This window comes from Zootoca vivipara, chromosome 5 (genome assembly GCF_965207765.1).
Source record: "Zootoca vivipara chromosome 5, rZooViv2.hap1.1, whole genome shotgun sequence".
In the NCBI taxonomy this organism is placed as follows: Eukaryota; Metazoa; Chordata; class Lepidosauria; order Squamata; family Lacertidae; genus Zootoca; species Zootoca vivipara.
This window is the reverse complement of record NC_142588.1, coordinates 12922095-12935340: the sequence shown is the minus strand read 5'-3', so window position 1 is coordinate 12935340 and position 13246 is coordinate 12922095. Positions and strand designations below refer to the sequence as shown.

General features: G+C 45.5%; 1 protein-coding gene and 1 long non-coding RNA gene across 36 annotated transcripts in view; one reads left to right on the top strand and one right to left on the bottom strand.

Moving 5' to 3' along the window:
* Positions 1 to 7374: 7374 nt before the first annotated feature.
* On the bottom strand, positions 7375 to 9231 carry LOC148685567 (uncharacterized). The gene is made up of 2 exons (XR_015949972.1): positions 8503 to 9231; positions 7375 to 7621 (listed from the first exon to the last, which is right to left on the bottom strand). It is a non-coding gene; the product is annotated as an uncharacterized LOC148685567 (long non-coding RNA).
* A 708-nt stretch (positions 9232 to 9939) lies between these two features.
* CAMK2G (calcium/calmodulin dependent protein kinase II gamma) overlaps positions 9940 to 13246 on the top strand; it is a 158258-nt gene continuing 154951 nt past the window's right edge. For all 35 annotated transcript variants that reach the window (XM_035138210.3, XM_035138205.3, XM_035138206.3 and 32 more), the window contains exons 1-2: positions 9940 to 10256; positions 12136 to 12230. In XM_035138210.3, the coding sequence (XP_034994101.1) occupies positions 10192 to 10256; positions 12136 to 12230 (160 nt within the window). In that variant the 5' untranslated portion in view covers positions 9940 to 10191. The remainder of the gene's footprint in view (positions 10257 to 12135; positions 12231 to 13246) is intronic.

Here is a 13246-nt window from a genome sequence, read left to right as displayed (position 1 = left end):
AGAGATTCCTGGTATGGGATGAAGTGGGAGGAATTAGAGGTAACAAATACCGACAAACCTCCGTGTTACTAAGATCTCAGAATAGAGACGCGTCAGATGTGATGTTTCGTAACTGTGAAACTTCTCTTGCCCTCCTCTAAAGCAACCCTGCCATGAGACACTGTGCCCTCCAACATTTCTCTGATTAAAATAGGGATGTCTCACGCCATCATAATAATGATGATGATGATTTTATTATTTGTACCCTGCCCAACTCACTGGGCTGCCCCAGCCACTCTGGGCAGCTTCCAACATATATAAAAACATAATAAAACTTGAAACATTAAAAAAAACTTCCCTATACAAGGCTGCCTTCAGATGCCTTCTAAAAGTTGTAACTTATTTCCTTGGCTCCTTGCCTTCAGATGCCTTCTAAAAGTTGTAACTTATTTCCTTGGCTCACATAACTCCATACCCTCCAACATTTCTCTGATGAAAATAGGGGTGTCCTAAGGAAAAGCAGGACATTCCCAGATAAAATCAGAAACCGGGATGGCTTCTGTAAATCTGGGACTGTCCTTGGAAAATGGGGACACTTGGAGAGTCTGTGACAGCCAACAGCAGTCATCATTTCAAAACTTCAACATTTCATATGGTTTTTCTTTGGCAATAGGGGGTTGCTATCCTGATCAAGATTTGTTCTATTTTAAAGCAGTGAGGTCAAGAGAGGAAAGGAGTATGGTCCAAGTAGCAGGGGCGCTGACTTGCCCCCCACATTGAATTCACAACCCCTGAATTGAATTATGTTTATCTGTATTGGGTCACTGTTTGGTGGTGATGGTTTTATTTTAATAGCTTTTGAAGTGATGGTTTCTGAATTGATAACAATAGTACTGATTGCCTTTCATTTCATGTTCTATCAACTAATATTTATTTTAAACTAAGTGAAGTGACAGCATCCATATTGATTACTTTGGAGTTTAATATTTGTGAATTAGTCTAAAAACTAAGTGTTTTTAATAATAAGAATAATAATAATAATAATTTTATTATTTATGCCCTGCCCATCTAATAGATAAAACATATTATTGAATTATCAGTCTTTGAATTGTCTGTCTTGGACTTGAGGGAATGGGAATCTAGTTTTGGAGTGAATTTTGAAATGGTTATTGAAGGGATTGTTGTATTTTATTTCATTTGCAGTTTTGATCACCATCATATCAGTTGTGGGCAGCACAGCCATAATTTGAGTTGGCTGATGAACTTTTTTTTTATTGTGGATTTCATCTTTACCATAACTTATATATCAAGGGTGAATATGAGTAGTTAATTGAGCCACCAAAGGGTTTTTTTCCTGATAGAGTTTGTCCATTAATATTATTGTTTGATTAGCTTATGAAAAATCAGAAAACTGAAGCTCAGATCTGAATGTATTTAGAGAAAATGGGTCTGCAAAAAGGAAAAAAAATAAGGATGCAAGAAAACAATACATGGTGAATTTTGATTTTGATTTAATGTTGATTTAATGCTTGAAACAATTAATGAAGTCTTCACAAATGATTGCAATAATTTGAAGAAAGAAGCAAGCAGAAATGTTTAGAGAGTCAAGGAATTAGAACAACAATGTTAATATGATAAAGGGTGGGGTTCACGTGATGTGCCTCATCTGTGGAAGCCCTACTCAATGATTTCTGCTTGTGCAGTGGCCTTTCTGCTCTCCCATCCCCTTCTTTCCCCCAAATTGATTGGGGGAAGTGTATTAGGAAAACCCTAGAACAGTGTAGGGGGAGGTAGGGGGAAAACATCCCGTCTGGTAAGCTGTAATGCTAGCACAGCTGGATCGTTCATGATAGCGAGACATTGAATTCCACCCATAAGGAGATTAGATGCTAAATAAAATATTGCAACCAAAAAAACAGAGCAAGGCAGGCTTGAAGTTGAGAGAACTGGAAATTAAGATAGGTAATCAGGGAGTGCTCACTGGAAGGACAGATCGTGAAGCTGAGGCTCCAATACTTTGGCCACCTCATGAGAAGAGAAGACCCCCTGGAAAAGACCCTGATGTTGGGAAAGATGGAGGGCACTAGGAGAAGGGGACGACAGAGGATGAGATGGTTGGACAGTGTTCTCGAAGCGACCAACATGAGTTTGACCAAACTGCGGGAGGCAGTGGAAGACAGGAGTGCCTGGCGTGCTCTGGTCCATGGGGTCACGAAGAGTCGGACACGACTAAACAACAACAACAATCAGGGAAGTAAAATATAAGACTGTGAAGGTAAGACACAAACAATGGGGAACAGTAATTAGAGAATTGAAAGCAAAAAGTAGAACTAATGAACTAGAATTGAAAAAAGGGAATTTTGAGAACCGATAGTGAATGAAGAAAATATAACTTTACAATAAGAGGTGTTTTTTCCCCCGGAAGGCAATTTACAGCTATATTATATGGACTGTTGGCATGGAAATGCCTATCACATTTATTCTAGCTATTCAGTGTGATTGGATAAACCAAGAGATGATTCAGTTCATAACATTACGTGTGAGGGAGGCATTATATTCAGAGGAGGAACAACCGCTAGGAGGAGTGCAGAAAGAAGAAACGCCATAGTGCATCTGCATCAGCACAACCGAACGCCTTCATCTGCCCCAGCTGCAACAAAACATGTCTCTCCTGTATTGGTCTTTACAGGAGACCAATGCAGGTACTGTATACTCCAACAGTTTGACTACACCCTGAAGTCTTCCATTTTCTCCTGAGACAAGACGGATGTCAACCAAAGGGTTGTTGCTGTTTAATGAAAATGCTGCAGAAAGCAAATAAGCAGTATAAACAAGGAGTTCCTTGCAAATTGTGGGCCTTCTCTAAATGAGAATTGGTGGCCATTAATGCAATTGAATTAATACCACTTCACCAGATTGTCCACTGAATACACAAGGAAAAATATCGGCCCTTCAAGAATACATCAATTTATGGGGATGGGGAATGGTTGTTGTGAACCCAGGATGTTGGCAGTCCACTTTGGGGACCCTTGAAGGGGGCTGGCTCACATTTCTTCATTCTCCCATTCAAGTAGTTCTCCTGTGAAATGAATGGCTGAACAGGTGTTCTGTTGATATCGTTGAAAGTCTGGGTAGCAGAACAGAATAACCACGAACAGACAAGCAGCAGTTTATGTTGCTCAGTGCCGAGTCACGAAAAAGAACAGTAGTCAGTGCACCTGCCCTTTGGGGAAGAGTATTGTTCTAAGCTCATATTCTACTTGAGCCAGCAGGTGCATATAACACGCTGTGATGCGCAAGAATTGAGGTTCCTCATCATTTAGTTTCTAGCTGCCACTGATGCACCTGTTATTCTTATCCTTGACACCATCCGATTCCTTTTTATTTTATTTTACTAAGCTGTTTAAGTCAGTGATATCCCATGGTGCTAAGTGCCCAGTGTTAATTACATGCTCCATACAAAGTCTGACCTATCGCTTAATATCTGGTCTGTTTTAATGTCAAGCAGTGATATAGCTCCTGTGCCCAAGATCAGGCAGTACACCTGCTTGGCATCACTTACTGTATAGGTTTTGTGAAATATTTTGGGCTTCTGCCCATTAATCCTGCAATCCCAAGCATGCGTCGTTGGGAGTAGCCTCCAAGGAACATGATGGGACTTATCCCTAAGTAGATAAACTTAGGATTTCACGGCAAGGAAGGCTGTCACCTTTGTTCGTCCGATGAGACTGCATTGCCTTTGCCTAACAGGCAGAAATTCAGCAAGTATATTTTCCCATCATGATAATGTTGGAACTTCTGAGAATTGAGACAGTGCATGTGACATCTTTGCTCCACCTAGCACCTCCTGCATCAGCCACCAGGGCCAGGTCTGTGTCAGACATCAGCCACCCCACAATGAGGATGTCCTGTCCTGTCATCTAACTGATTCAACAGCCAGTAGATTCAGCTGAAGAACTGCATTTGTTGGAACATCAGAGAACAAGGGGAGTGGGGGACTTATATACACCTTTGCCCTGCTGTAATGACAATTGTATTATTGTGTTTTAAATACATTGCAAGCTGCCTTAGCAGATGGGTTAGAAATGCTCCTGAATAAATAAAGCAATGACGAGAGATAACTTCACCTGCTACGTTCTAGAGTGTTGCACAGCTATTAAAAGCATAGGAGCACTGCCAAATAAAATACAGTAACCTTATTTATCTGCTCCGTGCAGCTTGGCTGAGTTCCTAAGCTCACCATTCGGATGCCAAACCTTGGTGGCTGATGCTGGGAAACAAATGAAGATTTGCATGATTAAGGACAAGATGAAATATTGGGGCTCTCCAAATTACTTGCACAAGACACTTTGTGCAGAACTCCTCGCATCAATGAAGGAAAGGCGATGTGACCTTTTAACTCAGATAATAAAGTTGCCCCTGCAGCATAGGGATCAGCAGCTGGATGCCTTGTGGCCAAGTTTTAGAGTTCTGAAGAGTCCCACTTTGGCTCCTCAGCTGTCAGAGAGATATAAGTAGGGAGTGCAAATAGAATAATGGCTCTTTGGTAAAGCAGTTGCTGACCAACACTCCATTTGCCTAGCTGGGCAACTAGGTAGGTAGTGTATTCCTTGTTCATAAGGCCTGATACCTTCAATTAATTAAGAGTGTACGTAAACCCTTGTACTAGGTTAGAAGCACACACATCTCTGCAAGTTAGCCTGCCCAGAGCAATGTTCAGGAGCTGCTAGCTAGAGTTAAAGTATATCTGATGTAAAGAAGCCCTTCTCTGGAAGGAATCTGTGTCCTTACATGCATGCCTTGAAGAGAAGGCTCAGTCCCCTCTCACTAGGTCAGTCTCCTAGATTAGATTGCTGAAGAAAATTGAGCATGGAGAGCTGCAGAAGGGAAAGAGGGGGGCATAGACGGCCACTTGATGAACACCAGTTCATTGAAAGCAATTGTTTACTTTTCTTTGTGGTCTCTGTGCAGGCACACAGTCTGCACATACACCATATATGTAAAGCAACCCCTGCCGCCCCAATAATTATGGGAACCATTGTTTAAGGGTGCTCGGAAACGTAGCTCTGTGAGGGTAATCTCCAGAAGGCAGTGTCCAAGCAGATTTTGACATCCAAGCATTTATAGAAAAAGAGGTGCCAGAGCTCACCCTTGTTCTCTTACAATAGTGATGGCATCCACCTGAGAGGTGCTGGGACTGAGTTGTGGCGAGTTCCGGCTGAGGGAAGAAAAAGAAAAAAGCCCCAGTGTTTGAATATGGAAATCTGAGGTCAGAGAGCTGCTCAAAACTACTCCAGGACCAGAACTCCTTCACAGATGGTGGTGGAAGCAGTCACAGAGGTGGTAGCTTGTAGGATGGCAGCAATGGTCTGTCAGGCCAGTACACAGCAGAAGTCTGACTGCTGCAACAATCCAGGGTGCCAATTGCAGAGGTGAAATTTAGTAGTCGTTGCATACTATAACCAACGAAAAAGCTGGAATCCTTATGAAAGTAGGTGTGCTGTTCTATGCAGGTAGAGGCGCTAAGGCCCTCCTGACAGCCAATAAAATGGAAGGAGACGTCTTGAATCATTATTGGCCTGGTGATTATTGGCTTGTGGTAATGTGGAGGTGGGCATTATCCATGATCCCTTGACATAAGCCTCCAGTTTTAATTGTGTTGTCTCTCTATGTGTTTTCATCGTGAATACTCATATTTTCATGGCCATGCTACAGATTTTTTTAAAAAAATACTTTGTAAACCACTGAACAGCCTATTCTGACAATAAGAAGTGTCATATATATATATATACTAGTAATAAGGGGTGAATCAAATCCTGATTCAGGTAGAAAAGAGATGATTATGGCTAGAAGAAATATAACATCTGGTTGTAACAGAGATTCAGCCTTGTAAAGAGAAAGAGAGGACAGATTGGTTTGTACAGTCCATTTGCTCATCTAACTGAAGTGAGTGCCAGTGGCAATCTCCAGTCACCAAGAAATGAGGTTTGGGGGGTCCCAACACATACCCTTGGCTTGGTTTCCTTGAGTTAAGGTCATTAGAGAATTAAATAAACATAGTTTATTTAAAGATATATATAGGCCGAGTAAGAGATGGGAATTCGTAGCATTAATGCTCCCATTACATTTTTAGGGTCCCCCCCACCCCCCAAATGCCATAGCACAGGACTACTGCAAAGAGCAATATTAAGCATGTGACTTTGAGAATCAATTTCAGGATTGCCTATTACTTTCTGACCATTAGCTTCAATGGCAGTAAATTCCCTGTACTTGGCAAGCTCTTTAGTTTTGCAGAGAGAAATTCTCCCAACAAAAGGGTATCTTCTTCTGCAGAACCCAACCTGACAATTATATCCGCTGACTAAAATGTGTAATGCCCATGCCTTTACCCAAATGTTTTGTTAAAACATTTGGTTGTTTTTATGGAGAAGGGGACTACAGTTCAGATTTTTGCCCCCTATGGCAAAGCTTATAGATCTAGCAGACCCCTACTGACCATAATTGCTGTGACTAACCCCCCCAGGCCCCGTTTTAATCCATCACTTAACTAAAAACAAAGTAATCTGCACATACTTGTCAGAATATAAGGTTGATTTAAAAAAGATGGGGATGAATAAAAACAGCCTTACTGAGTTAATGTAAATACTGTATTACTATTTTGGGGGGGGAAAACTTCCAACAACTTAAAGCTTAGTGTAAATGCTAAATGTTATAGTTGCAAAAACTTAAATTTTGCTCCCTATGGTTGAGAAAGCTCATTTAAATGGTAGTGGACAGTAGGGTGAGATGGGATGGGGAACTGGCACTGACAGGAGTGATGGATTGGTGTGTTTTTCAGCACACTAACCTGACTTCTGCCTTGCCCTTCCCACTTCCAGTAAGCAGAAGTGACTCACCTGCCAGGAGGTGAACTTCCTTTTCAAAATGCAAGTAAATTCTAAAACACAGGAACCAAAAGCCCTCCCTTTAAGAGAGACAGTCTGGAAATTGTAAGTTAAGGCACCCACCTTAACTTCCTATGCAGCTAACAAAATTCCTTCAGTAGCACCTTAAAGACCAACTAAGTTTTTATTTTGGTATGAGCTTTCGTGTGCATGCACACTTCATCAGATATCTGATGAGGTATCTGATGAAGTGTGCATGCACACGAAAGCTCATACCAAAATAAAAATAAAATATAAAATATTTTATAAATAAAATAAATATAAAAATAAAAACTTAGTTGGTCTTTAAGGTGCTACTGAAGGAATTTTTTTATTTTGTTTCGACTCAGACCAACACGGCTACCTACCTGTAACTTCCTATGTAGCTGTAAGTAAGCACATTCTATCATCTCAAATGTAGTACAATTTAGTGTGTTCATACTCAATTTGCATGAAAAACAAGGAAGAGCCATTTGTGGGGTTTTTTTGAGCAATTTTATAAGTTCGATAAGAAATTCTCTTCTCTAATATGGAAAATTAGCAGCTAAATAAAAACAGATGAAAATTTCATTTTCTTTGGCTACAATAAATGGGGGGGGGAGTGTCGGGTTTTTTCTTTCTCTGTCTACGTGGGCCTTTTGGTTTGTGGCAAGTTCCTTCAACCTTTGTGTTTCCACTTTTCTCTGCTCCTCCTCTTCCCCTGAACTGGATCAGGGTTGCTGTACAGGGGAAGGATATTATCTTTTTATTATTTTTTATCATTATTGACATATAAAACACATACATTTACATTTACACAAAACACATACACAACACACTACTGGTACCTTATATTCATAGCATAAAACATACCTACATTGTTGTTTAGTCGTTTAGTCGTGTCCGACTCTTCGTGACCCCATGGACCATTACTCTATATAATACCTGCCTATACTATACATAGGGACCCAGGTGGCGCTGTGGGCTAAACCACTGAGCCTAGGGCTTGCTGATCAGAAGGTCGGCGGTTCGAATCCCTGTGACGGGGTGAGCTCCCGTTGCTTGGTCCCATCTCCTGCCAACCTAGCAGTTCGAAAACACATCAAAATGCAAGTAGATAAAATAGGAACCGCTATAGCGGGAAGGTAAACGGGGTTTCCATGTGCTGCTCTGGTTTGCCAGAAGCGGCTTTATCATGCTGGCCACATGACCTGGAAGCTATACGCCGGCTCCCTCGGCCAATAATGCGAGTCGGTCACGACTGGACCTAATGGTCAGGGGTCCCTTTATCTTTATACTATACATATCAACATACCTACCCCACACGGACACCCACCAACTAACTTAAACACATTTCATTATTTCTTTAATCTCTTCTTCCATCTTGACTTCACTCTCCTTTCACTCTAGTGTAATCATTTTCTAGATTCACTCAAGGATATTATCATGATGATGACGATGACCATTTCTTTCCACACTGCTTCCCCAGCCCTAAATTCTTATTCTCACCACCTTCCCACTGCTGCTTCTTTGTATTTTGATTTTGTTCTGTGAACCGCCCTGAGACCTCCGGTTATAGGGCGGTATATAAATTCAATAAATAATAATAATAACGGTTTACCACTTCTGGTGAAAGCTCTGCACAAAAAGCTACTTAAGACCCGATCTGGCTTTCTAAAATGCACCTGCTGCTTTTCTGCAGTTGCTGAATTTGCCGCGGACTGTTATTGGTTAAATGCTGTTTTCCTGGGTCGGATTATCGTGGCGCTTCGGCACTAGGTTTCATTCTGCATCCATTAGAAAGCCACACCAAAAGCCCTTTTGGCTGCAGAGCAGGGTTATTTCATATGTGTGCGTGTTCCATGATCAACCTCATTGGCTACGATACTACCCCTGCGCGAGATACAGAACTCGTTTCAAAATAATTGCGCGGGTGCCCTCTGCACCTAACCTGCTCGAGTGCCACCAGCTCCCCCGTTTGCAGACCCTGCTCTGTCGGAGAAGCGGCTTGGACAGCCTTCCTGTCATGGCAACGGCGTTCCAGGCGACGAGACCCGCCCCCTTGCCCCCTCCCCCGCGTTCACCAAGGCGCATCCCGTCCAGGATATGCAAAGCCAGAGTCACCAAGCGCCTGCAGCCGTCTGCTCTCGCCCGATTGGCGCGGGGAACCAGCGCGAGGCAGGGCTGCGGTTCGCAGCCTCTCGTGCGCGCGCGCGCATAGCTTAGACAGAGCGCGGGAGACAGCGGCGCCTCTCCTGCCAGTGCAAAGGGGGGGGGCGCCAATCCTCTTTAAAGTTCCCATGTGGGGCCTGTGGAGGGGTGGTCAGATTGTGTCCTGCCCCACATTCTGGTGAGCGAGGTGGCAAAAAAAAAAGGAGCTGAACTTTCGCCTGGAACTTTTTAAGCAGAGGTTGGATGGCCACCTGTCATGGGTGCATTGCAGGGGGTTGGACTAGAGGACCCTCAGGGTCCCTTCCAACTCGACAATTCTACGAGCCTCTAGAGAAGAGACTCCTATCCGCCAACCTCCGAAGGGACGCGAGGAAAAAGCGGCTGGCCGTCGCCTCACGCCTCAGAGAAGCGCTGTCGCCTTGCGCTTTACTTGGTAGCGACGCTCGCCGAGCTGAATGGCGCTTCCATTCGAGGAAGCTCCGCGCGCGACCAGCGTATCTCTACCTCCTGTCTGTGAGGCGGAAGGCAAGCAGTACTTTGGGCTGCCGAGACTGGGGAAGGCGGGCTCCTTCCCTGGGAGGAAAGCGAAGCAGCAACAGCAGCAACCGCTGCCGCCTCACGCAAGCGCAACCCGCGCCCAGCTCCTCCCTTGCTGGCGAGTCTGCCCGCGCTCCCTCCGGCCACACCTCTGGGGAGGGAGGGCTGGCTGGTAGGCGGAGGCAAGGAAGGAGGGCGACGAGACGAGGGAAGGAGGCGGCGGCGGCGGCGGCGGCGTCTCCTCCTCGATTCCCTCCCAGGGAAGAAGATCTCGCGGTGCTGGGCGCGCTCAGCCTCCGACGCCGCCTCCTCCGCCTCCTCGTCTTTCTGCGGGGAGCGGTGACTGTGCGCAGTGAAGCGGGCGGGAGCGCACAGCTGGGCGGAGAGGCACGCCGGCACCAGCTCCGCGAGGAGGACGAGGAGGTGGAGACGGAGGCCGAAGTAGTGAGAGCAAGGGAGGAAGAGAGGAGCAGCAACTCCTGCAGGAGACGACCGTCCCAGCCCGCGCAGCCCCCGGAGCCTCGCCCAGTCCGATGTCCCTGCGGCGGCGGCGCTGAGCGTGCCTGCCCGCCGAGCCTGCAACGCCTTCCGCAGCGCGAACATGGCCTCCCCGGCAACGTGCACCCGCTTCACCGATGAATACCAGCTGTACGAGGAGCTCGGCAAGTACGCAGCCCAGGCGTTCCTCGCCGGTGTCTTCCTCCTCCTCCCTCCTCGCTTTGGCGCAGCTCCTGGCAGCCGGGCTGTTATTGCGGCCGGGCGCTGCTCCGCCTTCCCCCTTGGATCCTCTCTCGCCCCTTCTCCGGCGAGCCTAGATCCCGATCCTGGAACCCTTGGGGGGCTTCTCTTCCCTTTCCCTCCCCTCCCTTCTGGTGCTACTAACTGTAGTTTCTACTCAGGAAGTCTTTCTAGCAAACTCTTCTCTGCTCGGAGCCTCTCCCTCCCTCCTTCCTTTCCGATGCGGACTTTCCCTTACCTGTTATTGGAACGGAGCCTTATAGCCCGTGCCATCCGCGCACATGTAGGCCGTCGTGTTGCGGCTCCGTTAAACCGGAGCAGAGGCGCTTGGTCTCCGGGCTTGGCAAAAGCGAGCCCGAGAGGAAATGTGCTCCGCTATGTTATGCCAAGGCAGTTGGAGGAAGTAGCTCGAGGGAGGGAATGAAGCCGGGGCAAGCAGTCCAGAGGGTCTGCTTCCCCCCACAGGATGGGGGCACGCTCCGGGGCTATTTCTGCCCCGAGAAATATGGGATTCCACCCATTGCTGAGCTGGATACTGCTGCTTTAACCCAGGAACTGCTTTTCCGTCTGAATGCCACCCTCCCTGCTGTTGCTGTTGCTGCAGCCTGCAACTTCCAAGATTCTTCCTTCCCCCCCTCCTCATTTCTGCAAGGGACATTGCTGCATTTCTCATGCATCAAGGGAGGTTCCCTGTGCCAGTGCTCCCCCCCCAAAAAAATTACTCCAGCACTGATCTTAAACAGACACTGTTTTTGTTTTTCCTTTCCTTCAGTATTCTGCAGGAGATTTGCCCAATATTCTGGTTGGGATGAATACATTGTGTGTGCGGTTGGGGGTAGATGCACCCCAGGTACTGCTGCATTTGAGTCCTCCTCCTTTCTTGCACCAGTCCCTGAGTACTGCTGTATCTCCACACACACACACCACCTCTTTTAAGCCACTTCTCATCTTCCTTACTGGCCTTGCTTCTTTCTGACTTGCATACAGAAATGGATGTTGGTGAGGATAGGTGGAAAAGAAATGTATCTCCTTCCTGCCCAGACCAGGCCATTTCTGTTGGTCTTTGTTTCCATGAGTGTTTGTGCTTGTCTGCTGTTCTAGCCGGTTTCTCGTTTCAGGGTGCAGGCAGGCTGCCTTCTGCACCTGAGGAACGTTCCCCCCTTTGAAAAGGCTCTGGTGGATTCCCCCCCCCCATCTTTTGTCCTGCACTTACTCTGTCCTCTCTGTCACCATTCAATGAGGCTGTTTTCCAGACTCTGTTGCCACATCTCCCTTCTTTTCTGGGAATTGGCATCGTTTCCTTACCAGCGCACCTACTCACCTTTTCCTCTCTCTTCCCCCCCCCCCACAAACACCTTGCTGAACTTGCGTTGATAAATATGTATTAATTAGAGTTGCGCTACAGAAGAGGTAATGCAAACACTAGTAAAGTCCTTCCTCTTGTCTGCGTATCAGATTACCATTTTTATTTAGATTTTACGTGTATGATGCTGGCGTGTGTCTAGGTGATGTAATGAGCTCCTGCAAAATAACTTCATAATCAAAGCTATACTCTCTGTGGGAACCAAATCTTCTTGCACCCACCCTAGTCATCCTTTCATGCTCCTCTGTTCTTCCTCTTCATTTGGAATTCTTGAAGTGCTGTGTTTTCAATTCTTTTAAAATACTTGTAGCAACTCTGTAAGGACTTTGGCTAAATACTTTGATGTCAACAATGAGGTTTTGGTTTGCCTTCAGTTTATAATTATTGATTTGGACTTCATGTTTAAACCAGTTTCACAGGTTCAGCCTTTCTTTTTTGTTCCAGGGGAGCTTTTTCAGTGGTCCGGAGATGTGTGAAAAAAACATCATCCCAGGAGTATGCTGCAAAGATAATCAATACCAAGAAGCTGTCGGCCAGAGGTGAGTGCATGAACGCTGTTTTTGATCAAGTTGTCCTGCAGCTCCGTGACATGGAATGGATCATTAAAACTTTTCATTTGCATCGTGTGAAAAGCGCCAGCTTCAGGCCCTTCTTTGTGTCATTGTTTAAATTTAGGGGTTTTTTTGTGTGTGTGTGTTTTCAGATTTGATAGCAGATTAGATCTGGAATTAGGTCTTTTACTTGGGATTGGCACCTATAGTATTGCACTAGTACTGCACCAATAGCGCGTTGAACATAAGACGAACCTGTTGGATCAGGCCACTGACCAACTTGTTATTGCAATGGCTATCCCAGGGATCCCCAAACTAAGGCCCGGGGGCCGGATGCGGCCCAATCGCCTTCTAAATCTGGCCCGCGGATGATCTGGGAATCAGCATGTTTTTACATGAGTAGAATGTGTCCTTTTATTTAAAATGCATCTCTGGGTTATTTGTGGGGCATAGGAATTCGTTCATATTTTTTTCCAAAATATAGTCCGGCCCCCCACAAGGTCTGAGGGACAGTGGACCGGCCCCCTGCTGAAAAAGTTTGCTGACCCCTGGGCTATCCTCATTGCCTGAAGCACAGCCTGAACACTCCCTCTTCCAGCGGTTTCCGGCAGCTGGTATTCAGAAGCATATTTCCTCTTAGGGTGGATGTAGGGATGTCTGAGATGCAGTAGTAGTCACTGAAAACCTTATCACCCATGAATTTGTCGAATCTTCTTTTAAAGCCATCCAAGTTGGTGGGATGTGAATTCCATCGTTTAACTATGTGAAGAAGTATTTTATTTTGTCTGCCCCAAGTCTTCTCTTAACATTCAACTTAATTGGATGCCCTTTACTTCTAGTGTTACGAGAAGGGGATAAAAGCTTTCCTCTGCCCTCTTTTTCTCCATGCCCCATGCGTAATAGTTTATACACTTCTATCGTGTCCCCTCTTCTCAAAGCTAAAAAAATCCCAAATGTCGTGAACTTTCCTCATTTGGGTTGCCATTTTCTGATCCTTTTCCAAC